Raw genomic sequence first — 17625 nt, forward strand, 5'->3', positions numbered from 1 at the left:
GAGCTAATCTAGGAGAAACTAAGCAAGAAGGTTGCTCTATTACAATGAGACTTTACTGCACAAATAACTAAGGATGCAAGTGAGTATACATAAAAGAAAAGAGGGTAAGTAACGGGCAGCAGCTAAGGCTTTAAAAGCCATGACAGCAATCTGAAGCAGAAAGAAGCAGGGGGTTGGCTTAACCGTGGCTCGACCGAGCCGTTCGCTCGAGAAGTTTGCAGGCCAACCTTAGCTGGCCTGTTCTTGCTTCTTCCACGTACACCCATGGTCCCCTTTGATCTCCATTGCTCTTACACCTTGTCCTTGGTCTGAATTGATGTCTGGTGCTCAAGTTTTGCTTCATCCAAGCACCCATTAACACTTATTACAATATACTAGTGTATTCACTTGATTTCCAATCATCCAACCAGACAACGATACTAGTATCCTCTACTAACTTAACACTAACTATATGATTAAGACTCTTAATTATGTTTTGATTACTTGATGAACAAAAGTCACATATAACCTTAGCAATTTGCTTTCTTAAAATAATAGGATAGAAAGCAGACAAAGAGCATCTTGTAGATGATATTTGATTCATGATTTTGGTATCTTCTTGTAGATGATATTTGATTCATGATTTTGGTATCTTCTCTAAAACACTCTACTAGCTTAAATACTCTATGTTGGAAATACTTCACATGAGACAAGATCTCATATCGATAAAATAGTGGGTTATTAACTTGCATTTATATTGGGTGAGCTAATCTTCCTACAACCATATGGTTTTGAAAATTAATGAACCTTACCAAGTGTATGTGCAAGTCAACGCTCTTAACTTGTGGGTTTGTGGGCCCGAGCCCACGGGTGTCCCATGTCCACACGAGTGGGTCATGGTGAGATTATGTGACGATTTGTTACAGACTAACACTTTATACTCCTCTGTCTCATTTAATTTGTCACAATTTTCATTTTAGTCATAATGAATTTGCCCCATCTTTATTTTGTATATGATCTTATCACTTTTATTCTTTATATTGTTTCTTATATTTCTAGTTCTTTCTTTATTTTAATTTCTTAGTCTCTATGCCAAAAGTCAAAAAGGCTAGACAAGGAGTATAAGACCATCGTTATCATAATCCCAATTCTATTCTACAATTGTACGACTCTACAACCTATAAAAACAGACGAGCGATTCAGATCTTTAGTAGAATCTTCATAATGGTAGGATCGTATGATCCTACCCATAGTTATTAGAATCTCAATTCTGATATGCGATTCTACGATTCACGATCTAAAAATAAGTGACCGATCCAGATCGTAGGTAGAATCTTAATGTGGTAGAATCGTGCGATCCTATTTAGCTAAAGAATTTAGGTGGTAGGATCATAACACGATTTTACGATCTTATAATCCAACAATCCAATCCTATATGGGTAGTTTCAATCGTAAAAATATTTTCATATAATAAAGATTTCACTTAAGTATAAATATATATTTAAAATAATTATATTACTGCTCTTGTAAACAAACTATACTTCCATTGTTTTTTTTTTTATGTCTTTTGTTACCAACTAATCTTTCTGGAAATTAAATAGCTGACATATTTTGTCGATAAATGTTGCTTCAATCATAAAAAAGTTTGTGTGTATGTAGTTTTAATAATTTAGTTGATTAAGCATTAATCCTACTGTTTTATTTGAATAATTTTGGTAAGTTATTATGTCAGTTTCCAAATTTTTTATTAATCCTACTGTTTTTTATTTGTTTCTTAAATAAATTATGTTATAACGCTTGTAGTCAAGATATTGAAGAATAAGATAATTTATTTGAGAGTTGATTTTATAATTTATTAAGTATAAGTCCAAATTATAAGGTTTTGATGTATTAGAAATTAGAATTGGGTACCCGTGCCACGACCTGAATTATCCGGGTACCCGATAAATGAGTATCCGAATAATTTGGATCGGAATATGGGTCGCACGCATAACTATCCGATTAATTGGATACACGGCTTTTTGGTTATCCGAAATGTCGGGTATCTGGTTATAAACACCCCTAGCTGGAGCACCACATTTAAAACACGTTTTTCTTCAAATTTCTTTTTTTGAGGACATTAATCGGATATATCAATTGAATTACTTAATTGGGTCGAAAATTTCAACCCAAACTCGCTAATTTCATGTTAGATTAATCAATAAGTCTTGTATCAGACCATCTCACTAAAAAACATACCCATATAATCAACTCATTTATGTAATTAATGGCTTTTAACATTGTAAGGATCGCTTAAAGGTTCTAAGTGTTCTGTATAAGACTATAAAAAGTATTCAATTCAAAAATATAAGTGATCACTTTAATGTTATAATTAGTCACTTTAAATTTATAACTAATTATTTTAAAACTATAAAAAGTTATTACTTTAAAACTATAATTTATCACTTTAAAATTATAAATATTCATTTAAAGACTACAATTATGTATTAGGCCATCCTAATAAAGTTACCATAAGATTGTTTCAATTAAAAATTTGTGTAGATCGGGGATAAGTTAGATGGTCAAATAAGTTTTTGATAGACCTAGTTACTTTACAATTGAAACATTACTTTTTGACAAAAATTCAAAAAATATACGCACTCAAAAAATATACACATTCCTAAAAAAAAAAAATACCAATGCTAATTATATTCACCATCAAAGAAGAAAGGTGAAATTTTTGGCCGATTAATATCATTCAATCAAGTAAAACCCCAAAATTCCAAATGTCGTGGAGCGGCCCTGAAGATCTCTACCTTTCAACTTCTCTCGCCAGCTATCTTGATAGTATGTTTTCTCCATCTCCCTTACTCTTTTGCTGCAAAAGATCTATCCTTTTAGTTGTGAATTTCCCAATTATCATCATTATCTTTTCAATGTTTTTAGGTTTAAATTCATGTTTTTTCAATTCAAATCTATGCAATTCACTGTCTGCCAAATTGGGTTAATGGGTATTTTGAATTTCGATGATTGTCTGATTGTTTAAGGGGTTTGATTTGAGTTTATACTGACTTGGTAATTTTTCCCTTTTATGTTGTTCGTGGAAAAATCTTCTCTTGTGATGTTTTAATTTTAATTTGAGATGGAGCTTTTTTGGGAAGTAGAAGATAAAAGAGATTATGACTCGAGATTCGTCAAAAAAAAGTGATTTTTTTTTTCAATTTTTAGGCATGTTTTTAGCTAAATTTAATGTTGATTTAACTGTTATTGGGTAATTATATTCTGACTGTAAGGTTCATCATTGTTGAGTTTGATTTGAGTTGGAGATTTGTTTGGAAATCAAAAGAATTAAAGGTGGAAATCCGAAATTTATTACGCGAGATTTGAAAAGTGAAGTGAATTCGTTCTGTTTTCCAGTTTTTTGTTGCCATATTATTATGCTTATGAAACTTAATTATCAATTTAGCCCTAATTTGGGGTCGACAAACCAATTTAAGCCGAGTTACTGGATGAACTGTACATGGTTCAGGTATGGTTCGATTAATGTAATCAAGCTTTGCTTGATAAAAGTAGTTTTAGTTTGATCCAAACTCAATTTGATTAGATTAAGCATGTTATAGTAATGGAGTTCTGAATACTCAAAAAATTCTCGTCTTTTGTCAATGAAATGACAATTTGGGTCTTGTAAGTAAAGGTATTAATAAATAGTACTAAAGTCTGTATTGTAATATTTCTCTTTGGTTAATGGATTATATTTTTTAATTAACGAGTTAACAAACTTTCCATCTAAACAATACATAGTTTGAGTTGAGCTCAAGTTTAAAGAAACTATCTTTTTGAGCACAAACTTGGTTCATTTATACACAAACCAAGAACTTTGACCGAATAGATTCAAAAATGGTCACAAATAGTTTGTGCCCCTAGCCCTACCCATTTTGGGTAAGATGATTCAGAGGAAAAGGAAGAGAAGAAGGGGAAAGGGTGTGGGGGTTTTCTTATTTTGATAGCTGATTGTAGAGGTATTCCCTTCTTTCTTGAAGATACAAGTCGCAACAAAACTTGGATATATATATAGAAAGAAAAGGTTTTCTTTTTTTGCTTCCATTCCCTTCCTTCCTTTTCCCTCCCTTTCTCTCTTATTTTGATATCCAAACAATGTGCAATAGTCTGTATTAGATTTATAAATTCCTAGGTATGGTCAATTGGTCATATTGGATGATCAATTTATGAAGACACTTTGAGAGATTTGTGAAGTGATAACAACACAACATATTATTGCCCTAATGTCATTAAAGGGTTCTCACCTAGGATGGATTTTGTCAAAGTCAGTGTCAGAGTCAGCAACCTAGTATCCCACACAAGGGTGGATTTTGTGAAACAGTGAAATAATTCTTTTCCACTAATTTTAGGCCTTTTGATCTCACGCCTTTTTTGGATGAAGGGATTTGTTGGGTAAAAAAGGAATGAATGCATTTTTCCTTATCTGGATAGTAAATCATGGAAGGGGAGGGGAAAGCAAGGGGAGATTTCTTTCTTCTTTTAAAACATAAATCTTCCCAAGATGGGAGAGATTTGAAGGAAATTAAAATCAAAGATCACATGGTTCCAATTTGGTGATGAAGTTGTTAGCCTTTTTTTGATGATTTTCTTAGAACACAACAGTTTATCCACATCAGCATATAGTTACTAGTGGGGGCTAAAGTAAAATACTCCATAGCTTGAAAATGTGCACATTTGCCTCTTTTTCTTTCACCTCATCTATTATCTTAACCAAATAAGAGATTTACTAGTCCTTACCCTCCCCTTAACTTACCTCCCCTTCCCTTCTCTTCCTATCTAATTCTGTGTCCAGACAACCTGTACCCGTTACGTTGATGGAAATCTTCATCAGCGCGAAGGTCTTGTATTAAATGCTCAAACGCCTTGGTGTGAAATTTAAACCAAAATATTAATTGAATTACAGAACTCCTGGAACTCAGTTAGATACGTCTGATATTGTAATTGTTGATTCTAACTGATAAATCTGCTCTTATTACCATTGTTATGTTTTGTTTGGATGACTAAAATATCTTACGAGTTACAAATATGTTGCAAATGAAATTGAAAGTTAAACATTTAGTGAGACGACATTTCTAGGATAGCCTCAATCCATAGCTATCCCATGTTATGTTCGTATGGTTTTGCAAGTTGATAGCTTCCGAGAATGAGGGTCTTTTACTCCAGTTGTGACTTGTGTCTAGATGGAAAATGGAGAAATTAAATCAATTTGTCTCAGTGGACTTAGATGTATACAATTCTGGATCAAATTTGGAATACTAGTTTGCCTGCCAGTTGATTTACAGACCATTCATGAATCATGTATGCATATGTAAAAATACTTGCGTGGTAGTTCATAGTTCATACATATCAATGATTTTATAATATTCTAGTTTTATAAAGGGAATAACGCAAGAAAGTAATACACTCGATTCTATCCAGCCTCAGTTCAATTTTTTCTGGACACAACGCTCTTTTTATTATAATTGAATTGATTCTGCTTCACTTTGTACCCTGCATTAAGGTTCATATACACACATTGTCTATTTTCTATTTCCTTGCATGGATTTGGTAACATAGGGAGGGAAAAGGTAGGTGTTAACGGTCCGTTTGGTTTACTGTACTAATTGGTGGTAATGGGAATGATTTATATTGCAAATTTTCATGATATGTATCATGTCATTCCCATTCCCACCATTTAGTACCGATTACTAAACGAGCAGTAAATTCTAGCTAATAATATGACTTTTAAAGATGTTGGCTAAGCAACTTCATGTGTATTTTGATTATTATAACTTCTCTTACATTTTATATAGGAAAAATTCTTGTTTTATTGCGTGATGGAAGGAAACTCTTGGGGACACTTTGTTCATTTGATCAATTCGGTACCTTTTTGCCTGATTTCCCTTTTTGCCGAATAATTTTAAGGTTCATTTATGATGTTTAGCTGAAGAAGGATTACAATTTGTTTTCAGCAAATGCTGTTCTAGAAGGATCATGTGAAAGAGTCATCGTCGGCGACCTTTATTGTGACATCCCCTTGGGTTTATATGTAATCCGTGGGGAGAACGTGGTCCTGATTGGTGAACTGGTATGATGTGCATTTAGACATTCTTATGCCTTCTGATTTTTCTTAATTGTTCCCGATGCTTTTTTTTTTTTTGTCAAGTAATGAATAATGATTTATGTTTCGTGAATGGATAGGATTCAGAAAAAGAGGATCTTCCCCCCCATATGTCACGTGTATCAGTCTCTGAAATAAGAAAGGTGTGTTCTGTTGTTGAAGTACCTTAACGCTTTATCTTCTTTCCCAAGAAGCTCTTGTTTATGTGCTATCAAGAATATGTGCATTTGTTTCGTGCAGCGAAACATAATTCGCTAGTTAGTTCGCCTTTTGGATTCGCGCGCACAAAATGGTTCAAAAATAGCCTAAACCGACCATAATTCGCTTTTTTCGATTCACGATTCGCAAGGTCGATTAGCGAATCATTTGACACTGGACTTTCGTGATAGTTTCATAGTATCTCATATACGGTCTGGTTACCCATCACTTTTTTTTCCACATGTTCGAAATAACTGTTTTTGGCTGATTGGCATTGCTATTTCAATTTTTAGACCATCTTGTCACTTCGGTGCATTTGATTTCTACATGGTCTAAATAATTTTATGGGTTGCAAAATCTGGGTCTTCTACGAAAAGAAAAACCGAAGTATACAAATCTTGGGTAGTAGCTTTGTTATCACTTGGAAGAGACAATGGGAGTAATTCTTTTGCATAGCACCTGTCACACTCTTGACCCTAACAAATGAATCTGACACGAGTGTCATCATTATCATCATCATATCCAATGTATCTCGCTCATAGGAAAATTATGATCAGGGTCTGGGGAGGAAGAAAAACGACAACTCATACCCATAAAGGAGAATGCGGTCAAAGAGTCCCTCGGCTCAAGAAAAATTTTACACAAGTGTCTCTTTTGTAATTAACTAGGAAGTATGATTAAGACATGTCAAGGGTTTTACAGAAAATTTCTACATTTTCTCAGTATTGCCGTTTTAGTCTTAATTTCCACAGTCCAAATATACGGATTCAGTCACCGTTTTGGTAACAGGCGCAAAATGAATTCCGCGGTCAATGCGGATGATTTCACAGCCAATACGACCTATATTTCAGCCGCAATGAACTCAAGAACCTTTACGATATGATCACGATACCGTGATGGACCCTTGTTTTTGCACTAGACCCTAGTTCAATCAGTTCCTTTCATCAGATTCGTATGTGCTTGGATTAGTTTTAATGCTTGCGGCATTTCAATTCATCACAAAGGCCAAACTTAACATTCTTCATGTCGAAGAATCTGCCCAATAGTTCTATATTTATAACCTTTTCTTATGCAGGCACAGAAAGCCGAGAGGGAAGCCTCCGATCTTAAAGGACTGATACGAAAGAGGATGGAATTCCTCGACATGGACTAAATCATTTACACGCTGCTGGTGTTCGAAGAGTTTTTTCCTTGTCAACACCACGCTGCATCATCTGCTAACGATTGTGGATTTTCCGAAGACCAAGATTTTGCAATGTATGTGAGTATTATCGAGCATTATTAAGAAATAGTATTGTAGCCTTTTCCTCGTGTTTGGCTTGAAGCTTTCAATGCTTACTTTCAATGATGCTAGTTAGTACGCAAATGCGAAATTGCAGATAATATATGTAAGATTATGTATAAGACTATGCGGATAAGATGGGCATTTTAACTCCTTGATTTTCTTTATTTTGTCAATTTCTTTGATATAAATGTATAATGATCATGAATGAGTGCCTGAAATTTGTTACTTCTCTTTAATGGTTTCAATGCATGGGATTCAGCCTATGAACAACATCAAGGAAGGAGTTGTGTAACACAATTCACTAGTTAGCTCGCCTTTTGGTTTCGCGATTTGCTCAAAATAGCTGGATCGGCCTAAATTGACGGACTCATAATGAGACCGTCTCATCTAATTTTTTGTGTTATGTAATTTAATTATTGAAAATTCAACATGGGAATCCAATTTTCGACTTTTCTACATGGTAAACAAACCTTTTTTTTTAATCAGCATTTTGACCTCAAGCTTTTAAATTTTTGAAAAATATGTATATAAGGATGATTGTGAATTTGTGATGTCTGTTTTTAGAAAAAAAAAAGTCGTCACTCTTCATGATTATTAATAATAATCTAAATTTTATAAAAATCCTGACATTTTGCGTATCAATTGAAAAAGTTACAAAACTTAGGGTTACCACGTGAATAAAGAAAAACGTTTATCTACCATGCGGAAAAATCAAAGACTAAAAGTTACATATGAAATTTCACTTCAACTATTTAAATAATTTTCATTAAATTACTACATTTTTCTTTATATTCATCTTACTCACTTCTCTAATATGATTTATTTATTTTTTTTCTTAAAATTACTGCATTATCAAATAAACATTTGAAAGGTGGATATATTCATAATGACATCACCAAAATGGAACAAGACAAGTGCACCGTAATTGTGATAAATTCATGATTTTATTATGCAAAATTCTGACTGCACCCAGTTCCAGGATGACAATAATTAATCTTTTCGGTTAGGCGAAAGTCAAGATTTAGCAAGATCATAAAAATAAAATAAAATAAATAAATAAATAATAAAAAATAAAAAAATCAATCTAAGTACTTGGTTTACACCTCTCACAATTTGTTAATGTTAAACTTCCGTATCGGATAGTGAGTTGAAAATTTATTAATTTGATAATGATGAAAAATTAAATTATTTTTGCCCGAATTATTGTAAGAGATCTTTTTTTTTGGGCCGTCCTATCAGATTTTCAAAAATGCAAAAAATCGAAAAATATGATATAATTGTACACTTACTCGATAGGATTTTAGGATACTTTATGGCTTTGTTTGAATAGAGGGAAATAAAAAGGAAAAAATAAAAGGATTTGGAGGGATAGAAAATCCCCTTATTAAGGTAGCAAAAAGAAGATTTGAAGGAAATGAATTTCAAGGGTATCATTCACATCTTTTCATAAGAGGAAAAATTTAGAAGGAAAATAAAATTTCGTTCTTTACCCTTCCTTTTCTTCCTATAAAAACAATATAGTTTTTTCCCTCTCTTCCCCTCCCCTTTCTTTCCTTCCCCTTCCCTTTTCTTTTCTCTCTTAATTTGTTATCCAAACATAATATAAATAGGAATTTAGGATATATCAAGCAGGGGTTCATAGTATGTCAAGTAGGTATTTTAAACATATTGAAGTTGTCAAGTAAGTGTTATGTGCTGTAAGTGTTTATGTTATTTGCTGTAAGGGTTTAGGTTATGTGTTGTAGGTGTTTATGTTATTTGCTTTAGATTTTTTGTTATGTGCTGTAGATATTTTTGTTATGTATTGTAGTTGTTTAGGTTATTTATTGTATTTATTTATGTTATGTGCTGTAGGTTTTTAGGTCATTTGGTGTAAGAGTTTATTTTATGTGTTGTAGCTGTTTTATATGTCTACTTCAGCATACAAAATACCTACTAAAAAATATAGTAGGTGTTTTATGAAACACAAGCGCGTAATAGGTGTTTTAATGAATTGGGTTGGGCTTTGGGAATCGTCTCTAAAAGAAGCGGTCTCTCAAAAGACCTATTGTTATTTGTTATTTTTGGCGGAGAGATTGAAATCAAAAAAATAAATTTTTTCAAAAATAATATCCTTAAATTAAAAATTGAATTATTTATTTATCTTTATACTTGCAATTTAATTTACCAATTAAACGCACATCCGAAAAAATAATGTCAAAATAATACTAGAATACATGCAATTTCACCCCATTGTTTAAAAGAATTAATCTAAATTTTCTTTTTAGTTTGACTCATTAAATTTGGCTTTTTTTTTTTGCCATAATCTATGTATTTCTTTAATTCTCATCCACACATTAAACATATCTTTTCATGTCGTTTATACATTTGTCTTACATTTTCATAAAATATACAAATACTTGATTTTTAGTACTTTTTGTTTTATTTTTACTTTCTCTGTCTCACTCAATTTGCATCAACTGCTATTTATGTACGTTTTACTTATTTTGCATCATTTTTAATTTTAACTTACCATTTTTTAATCTCATCCATAGATTTTAACTTTCTTTTAATTTCATCCAAACAATTTCTTCTTTCTTTATTTATAATCAATATCCACTTTTTTCTGAAAAGACTCTCAATTTTTTCTTTAATTTAATTCTAATGTGACGCTGAGAGAATATTGATTTTCACTTGAGGCACTAGTAATTTCTTTACTTGCATTGGGCAGTAGAATCTCCACTGAGCTATCATAAGTTTTATACATGCATTTTGCCTAATTACTTGGGAAAAAAATAATAAAGAGAATCATTCATTGACCTCTTGAGACTTGAATCATTATTTATTATGACTGTTACTCCATTGTTTCCTTAAAACCATATTTTTAGCCATATTATAATATTACTCTTTTCGTTTCATTATGCCCCCCAATGTAAGTGCTTAAAAGATTGGATATGATGGGTTAAAATGGTAAAGTAATCTACATATAACAGAACTTATAAATTAAAGTCTCAAATAGGATTGTCGTAAAATCAATGAGACAAACTAAATATAGTAAAATGGGCAAAATGAAAGGCACATTTAGTAAGTACTACTTCATAATTAGTGTAGTTTGGAGTACTTTATCTGGTTTTTTATTTCGTTTACTTTTTATATAATTTTCAAACTATTTTTTAAGCTTTAATATTTTTAATTACGCATTATAAAAAAATATAAAAAATAATTAATAATAAAGTATACATTTATAGGAATCTAACAAGATCTCACATTATTGGAAAAATCGTAGTCAAACTTCTCTAACCTTAAAATAAAATATTCTAACATTTGAGGACCGAAAGAGCATTAACAATAAGGATAAATTAATATAATTAAAAATTAATACTTCCTTCATATTATTGTAAAAAATACATTAATTTTTTATTGAGATTATCTTACTATAAATTTACAATTTCATGTACATGAGAGTTCAACTTTTCACGGTAAGATGGTCTCAAGAATAAAGAAAAAAATATATATGATTGAAAAGCTTAGTGCCTTAGACAGTGAACATTTAACACGAGTACTAGTACTATAGTAGTGTAGGAGTCGGCTCCATTGTTGTTCTGCTTATCAGTAGATCCATTAGAACTTTCTACTTTCATCTTCTCTTTTCCTCGAAAATGGAGACTGCTAGCTTCATTCCATCTTCATCAATTGTAATGCTGCTATTTCTCTCCTCCATTTTCGCCATTGATGCGTCGGTGCACCATTACCAAAACCAGAAATTCGTCACCAAAGGAAATTCCTTTGTTGTTCATGGCGGCAGTGAAGGAATCTACGCTCCTTCTGCTGATTTTCCAGGAGATTCAATCATTCGGTGATTATTTTTAACTTCGCTTCTTTTTGGTTAAATTTGTCCGCGAATTTATGTTGAATTTATCGGCTTTTGGGGTAAATTTGGTTGAATTTTTTAAATTGATGTCATATTTACCTGTGAAAAGAGTGAGATCTGGATTGGTAAATGTTTAGTTCAAATCTTAAATTTTGTTGGATTTTGGAGTCCGAAGTTTTTTCCTGATTTAATTTGTTTCTGTTTTTGTATCGTGTTTGGATGCATTTAGTAGACAAATCGTTATTGATTGATTAATTAATTATTTGATTGATGTGAAATAGAGGAGATTGTTTATTTTGATGTAGGATTGGTTGTTGAGATGTAACTTTTGATCATAAACCCTAAGATAGACTACATGATTGAAGTTTGAAGTTTGACGTTTTAAGTTTTTCTTACTGTAAAATAAGTTTCATGTTAAGCATTGTGTGATATGTGGCGGCAAATTCAGGACTTATTCATTAGATATGAGTTTTATTTGGTTGGAAGTCTTTTGAGTGAACCAGAAATGATTTTGGTGCAAAATGCTGAGGAGTAACAACATACAATATCACAACGAACAAGAAAAACTCTAAAGATTTCTGCTAGTTAAATGTTATCCTATAGGAAGAGATTGCGTAGGGCATGTTCTATTGGAGTATAAGTACTTGAATTGAGTTTAGTACTTGTAAGGTTTAATTACATATTCTCTGAGATTGCCACTTCATTCTCTGTTGTTCAGCATCAAAAAGTTTTGTTCATTTTATTACTAAGTACTTAATTCTGAATTTTTATATGATTTCAGTGTGCTTAAGTACTTATTCTCTCACATTTTTCACTTCGTTTCAGTACTATTCAACACTAATAAGTATTTCAGTTCAGTTCAATTGAAGAAAACAACCCCATCGTCTGCTGTCTGCTCCTATTCATGTTTTGTTCTCAATTAATTAACTTAAAACAGTAGTAGAATTTGAAGGATTTCTAAGTATTTGAATTGCCCTCGCCTACCCCACTTGGATGTGAGCCACTTGGCATTGGGCCCATGTGATGTTGTCATAGTATTTGAATGACCTAATATATGCTTTTTCGGTCTCTGGAACAAATTTGTAATGGTTTTATTGATGTACTCCTGCTTGTTATATATTTTAGGTTTCCGTTGCGTCTTTGTTGATGGTAGGGGTTGCACTTTTTGTTGATTGTCCAAGTAAAACATAGTTTTTCTTATATCCATTATTCAGTGGATATTGGATAGGTTTTTAACTATAAATGGTTTTCTGGATTCAGGTTTGAGAAGATTACCCTTCGGAGGCCCAAGTTGTCTTCTAACTTTAGCTCAAGGGTGCATGCCATACTTTTTGAGGTAGATGACAGAGAGACAATTGGTGGTTCAGCATATGGAGGCCAAAGAGCTGTGTGCTGCACTACTGACCTTGCAAAACTCGGCGTCTGCAAGCAAGGAGAAATTATTCACCGGCAGTCTACTAAAAATCCTGACTGGCCGCAAGTTTTTGGTGTTCCATTTGAGGTTGATGAATTAGAAGCAACATTCTCATCTAGATCTATTCCGATCACAAAAACTGGGATGTACAATTTGTATTTTATTCATTGTGATCCAAATCTTAATGATGTAGTTGTAGAGGGGAAAACCATATGGAAAAATCCGACTGGTTATCTACCAGGTAGAATGGCCCCGCTCATGAAATTTTATGGGTATATGTCCCTTGCATTTGTGGTTCTTGGGATCTTTTGGTTTAGTCAATATGCAAGATTCTGGAAAGAAGTCATTCCTTTGCAGAACTGCATTACTTTAGTTATAACATTGGGAATGTTTGAGATGGCCTTTTGGTATATTGACTATGTCGAATTCAACAAAACTGGAGTGAGGCCAATTGGTATTACTGCATGGGCAGTAACCTTTGGCACAATCAAGCGTACTGTTTCACGTTTAATCATCCTTACGGTTTCGATGGGCTATGGTGTTGTTAGACCTACACTTGGTGGTATCACATCTAAGGTCATCATGCTTGGAGCAACCTTCTTTCTTGCATCTGAGGTCCTTGAGTTGGTGGAAAATGTTGGTACCATCAGTGATCTTTCAGGAAAAGCTAGACTGTTTTTGGTTCTTCCTGTGGCGTTGTTGGATGCTTTCTTCATTTTATGGATATTTAATTCATTGTCTGCCACTTTAAATAAACTTCAGGTACTTGTTCCCAATAAAGTATGTAGTTCATTCTTAAACTTCATATACTTGTTCCTAATAAAGTTTGTAATTAATTCTTAAACTTCAGGTACATGTTCCTAATAAAGTTCAGGGCAGCCTGTAGTGTTAATTTTTGATAGAATGGGTGATACATAGTCCATGACCTGAGCCGAGGTCATTTTCACTCGATAACATTGTTGCCTAAAGGAAGAAAAAACCTGATTGTTTTAATCTTATTTATGCAGCATATATACTGGTACCAATTGTTCATTATACCTGAAGCCTTATCGATCTCTTAAATTAGAATGACTTTAGTTTAATTAAAATAATAAAATCTTTTCCTTTAATGAGCAACAGTAATCCAGAAGGGCATGCCAATCACATTGTCATCAATTATAACTTCACGTATCATGAACTGAATGCTTTCTTAAATCTGCCTCCATATGTCTTTGCTCTGCATTATCCAATTCCAGCTAGGCACGTTGAAGACTCAGCTTCCCCTTCCCTTCAACTTTTTTGATTTGAAGGTGAAAATAGATGGAAGTGGAATCATAAAATCTTTCCCAATTCCTAAAATGGCTGTCAGATTAGACAGATAAATATATAGGTCTTGCATTTTGCTGATTCAGCTTTCTAATTTTTGGAGCTGAACGAGTTTCTTTCAGTGATAAACGTTTCTGCTTTGGATGTTTAGTTTGAGACGCACAATAAATGAAACTTTGAAAGTATATGTTTACCATTGATACTTTTAACTGAACAGTTGAGAGCATTGCTCAGTGAAGCATCTATTTATCATGGACCATGTTTTTTGTCTTCTTAATATTCTGCCAAATGAAGACTTGCAGTAACTTATATAAACCATATTGGAGTTTGTTGTATGACTTTATAAGAGTCAACCTTGTTTTCCTTATTCAGTTTTTTTATGGAAGATACTCTAAAAGATACGTCTATTTTTTCTGTTTCTTTCAGGCTCGTCGGATGATGGCGAAATTGGATATCTACCGGAAGTTCACTAATGCGTTGGTAGTGGCTGTTATTGTGTCAGTGGGCTGGATATGCTATGAGGTACAGAGTACTTGCAACTTTCATGAATCCACCAGCCAAAAATTTTTCTTTATCTTCCTTATTCTAATAGTCATGAAGTATAATTCTTTCATACATTTCAATAAACGTCCTTCCCTGAAATGCAAGGTTGTTTGTTACTGTTTTGTTTTGCATTGTTGCATGTCTTGGAATCCTTGAGACATTAGTATGACCCATAGTGCGAAAATAAGGCCCCATCATTCCATATCTGTCGTATTGTAAAGGTTTTTAAATTTACCGAACCGGTACTACCCGCATTTTAAAGGCGTACAAAAATCGCATTTTAGGCCGTTCCAAGCGATATTTCATGGTTTAGGCTGATATCAGCGGTATAGCAAGTGGCAACCACATCGTCTCCGTTACAACATCATTGTGTCTGTTGTGAACAGTGACCATTACCGCATTTTCGCACTATGGTATGACCTCTTTCCCTCCCCTTGTTTGGAAGGGGTAAAGTATATCATCCAACAGCAAGCTGTAACAGAAAACCGATCATAACCAGGAGCCAACGACCAAACACCAATTACATAGTCAAACTATGGTCTATGTACAACTTAGAAAATCAAGATTTTTTTTTGTGTATCGAGCTTCAGAACATTCTCATAGCACTTCTTATATCTCCATTTTCAATTGATAGGTAAAGTTTTATGTTTCTTTTTTACGGATACAACAGTTTTGAGTTTGCCAAATATATGATACACACAGCTGTGCTTATTTCAAAGATTAGGTATTTCTTGTTTTTTTATGTTGGTGGTCCATTACTGTACACTGTCATTTTTACAAACTTTTTCAGAATTGATATGTATAAACCCATGGACCTTTTTAAATAAATTTTTTTAAAGCCAACTTCCCAAAATTGCTAGATCCGCTGCAACCTTGTTCTAGTTAAGTGATCCACTACACCGTCTCCTTTTTCTCTCCAAATATGAATGCTTAATTGTTTCCCTATGTGACCTCAATGTTTGTTTAGAGACTATGAAAAAGAAATAATAAGGGTAGAGTTTCCCCTGATATTGTGTTTCACACATTGCTCCCTGTGCGTTCCGTGAGTTGATTACATATGCAGTGTTATATTTTTTACTAACCCCATCATAAACTACTATCAAACTACTCTACTTAATATGGTATGATTAATTGAACATAACATTACTAGAGGTTTTAAGTTTTGGCAGAACTAGGAAGCTAACTTTTTGCTACTCTGTCCCATGTACCAAACGCGCAAACTGATGTCAAAGGAAGCAAACAGATGAATTTAATGGACATATATGATACCTTGCCTATTTTTAACTGATCGTACCCAGATGAAATAATTAACAAACAAGCTTGTTATTTTTCTGTTTATTCTTTTTTTTGGGCTCATTACATTCAAGTTATCCTTTTTATCTTTTGTATGTAGTTATATTACAAGGCAAATGACGCGTACAATGAGCATTGGCAGAATGCTTGGATTATTCCAGCGTTCTGGCAGGTTCTTTCCTTCTCTTTACTGTCTGTGATCTGCATTCTATGGGCGCCTTCTCAAAACTCAACAAGGTAAGACTCTACATATGCTTGCTTCTTTTCTTCCCGTCTCTTTTGGCTCCTTCAGTTCTTCATTGCTTTACTCCTTGCCCTTTGATATATAAGCAAGTATGTTTTGACAAATGTTGATGCCCTGAAATTCACTTCTAGGTAGAACTCAAGTTCCATATCATTTAAGAGTGACCTATGTCACTCGGTGTCGGGTACTTGTGTTCAACTTCGTGTAAAAATTTAAATGATTTTGGTTCATAATGAAGTTTCATGGCTCATGAGTCATGAGTCATAGTGTTGTCTCCTGTCGGGGTGTCGAGGTCCCGGCCCAGGTACTTGAGATGAAATTTAGAGTACAATTAAGCAGCAAATTGTCGATTTTAAATATCGTGAGTTCATCAAGTTGTAGTGACAACTGTGTTCTTTCTCTAATCTTGAATCTTTTCGGATCTCGGTGAAGTTCATGCTCTTACCTAAGACCCAAGCAAAAATAAAACAAAACCATTGTTCATCACTTATCGACAAGTTAAATTTTCAAACAGGTATGCTTTCTCAGGAGATGAAGATTTTGATAGAGACGATACTCTAACCCTCATTAAACCCTCTCCAATCCCTTCAAAAGATTTAAGGAGCTCCTCTGACCTACATCCATTGCAAGACAACAATGAGCTATCTAATGTTGACCAAGAGGAAGAGAAAACTGCTTAAATGTTGAACTCTGTACCGCTTTCACTATGAATAGTTACAATCCATCATCGCCCCCTTTTGAAGTTACTGTCAACCGCTGTTTTTCTGCTCGTTTAACAAACTCCTTACACAAGAGAGGCCATCGAAGTCATGAAGAGCATGGGAGAAAAACGTCTTCTTGTTGGGTTGATCCTGTTATAATTGTAGTTATTGGTTCCACTTTAAAATTGACTAGAATGTCAACCTGAGCATTAAATTAGCGATCTGTAGTGATAGTTATAGCACTTTTGGTATTTTTGGTGCATATAAAATTGTTGGTCATTCATGTCTAATTGTCTATTATTACTGCTCTCTCTATTTAAGTTACTTTTACCTGTTTCTCTATTGTTTACTATTGTTTATTACTCGGCACTCAGTAGTACTCAGTTTGGTAAAACATTCTATAGACTGTTCTCCAAGTTTTTTTAATTTAGTTATAATTCAATGTGCTATTCAAAAAAAAAAATGGTATAGTTCAGTTCAATTTAACTCGTTACTTTTGCTCATGTTGTTAGAAACAACTATGTTCGCCTAACAAATAAGAAGTTTATAAGTTTTTTTATTTACACATATATAAAATATAGAAAAAAATATATAAATATTAATGGTCACAAAATTTATGCTCTATATACTTATTTTGCTACAGTTTAATATAATTTAAATTTTTTATTTTTTTT

General features: G+C 33.1%; 2 protein-coding genes across 2 annotated transcripts; both read left to right on the top strand.

The window, feature by feature from the left end:
* The first annotated feature begins 2651 nt into the window (after nucleotides 1-2651).
* Nucleotides 2652-7831, top strand: LOC130827157 (sm-like protein LSM1B). The gene is made up of 5 exons (XM_057692804.1): nucleotides 2652-2805; nucleotides 5811-5879; nucleotides 5970-6085; nucleotides 6199-6261; nucleotides 7392-7831. The coding sequence occupies exons 1-5, from the start codon at nucleotides 2745-2747 to the stop codon at nucleotides 7467-7469; spliced, it is 387 nt and encodes a 128-aa protein (XP_057548787.1). The 5' UTR covers nucleotides 2652-2744; the 3' UTR covers nucleotides 7470-7831.
* A 3281-nt stretch (nucleotides 7832-11112) lies between these two features.
* LOC130827176 (uncharacterized) lies at nucleotides 11113-17293 on the top strand. The gene is made up of 5 exons (XM_057692828.1): nucleotides 11113-11436; nucleotides 12712-13627; nucleotides 14597-14692; nucleotides 16107-16243; nucleotides 16765-17293. Exons 1-5 carry the CDS (start codon nucleotides 11240-11242, stop codon nucleotides 16928-16930), a joined length of 1512 nt encoding a protein of 503 aa, XP_057548811.1. The 5' UTR covers nucleotides 11113-11239; the 3' UTR covers nucleotides 16931-17293.
* Nucleotides 17294-17625: the final 332 nt, after the last annotated feature.

Source organism: Amaranthus tricolor, chromosome 11 (assembly GCF_026212465.1).
Source record: "Amaranthus tricolor cultivar Red isolate AtriRed21 chromosome 11, ASM2621246v1, whole genome shotgun sequence".
Lineage (NCBI taxonomy): Eukaryota > Viridiplantae > Streptophyta > Magnoliopsida > Caryophyllales > Amaranthaceae > Amaranthus > Amaranthus tricolor.

What these genes read in the sequence shown, in the direction of transcription:
- LOC130827157 (XM_057692804.1), top strand. Translation starts at nt 2,745, where the DNA reads ATGTCGTGGAGCGGCCCTGAAGATCTCTACCTTTCAACTTCTCTCGCC. An exon ending in TCTCGCCAGCTATCTTGATA is followed by an intron (nt 2,806 to 5,810) that starts GTATGTTTTCTC and finishes CATTTTATATAG; the next exon opens with GAAAAATTCTTGTTTTATTG. An exon ending in TTGTTCATTTGATCAATTCG is followed by an intron (nt 5,880 to 5,969) that starts GTACCTTTTTGC and finishes ATTTGTTTTCAG; the next exon opens with CAAATGCTGTTCTAGAAGGA.
- LOC130827176 (XM_057692828.1), top strand. Translation starts at nt 11,240, where the DNA reads ATGGAGACTGCTAGCTTCATTCCATCTTCATCAATTGTAATGCTGCTA. An exon ending in CCACTTTAAATAAACTTCAG is followed by an intron (nt 13,628 to 14,596) that starts GTACTTGTTCCC and finishes TGTTTCTTTCAG; the next exon opens with GCTCGTCGGATGATGGCGAA. An exon ending in CCTTCTCAAAACTCAACAAG is followed by an intron (nt 16,244 to 16,764) that starts GTAAGACTCTAC and finishes ATTTTCAAACAG; the next exon opens with GTATGCTTTCTCAGGAGATG.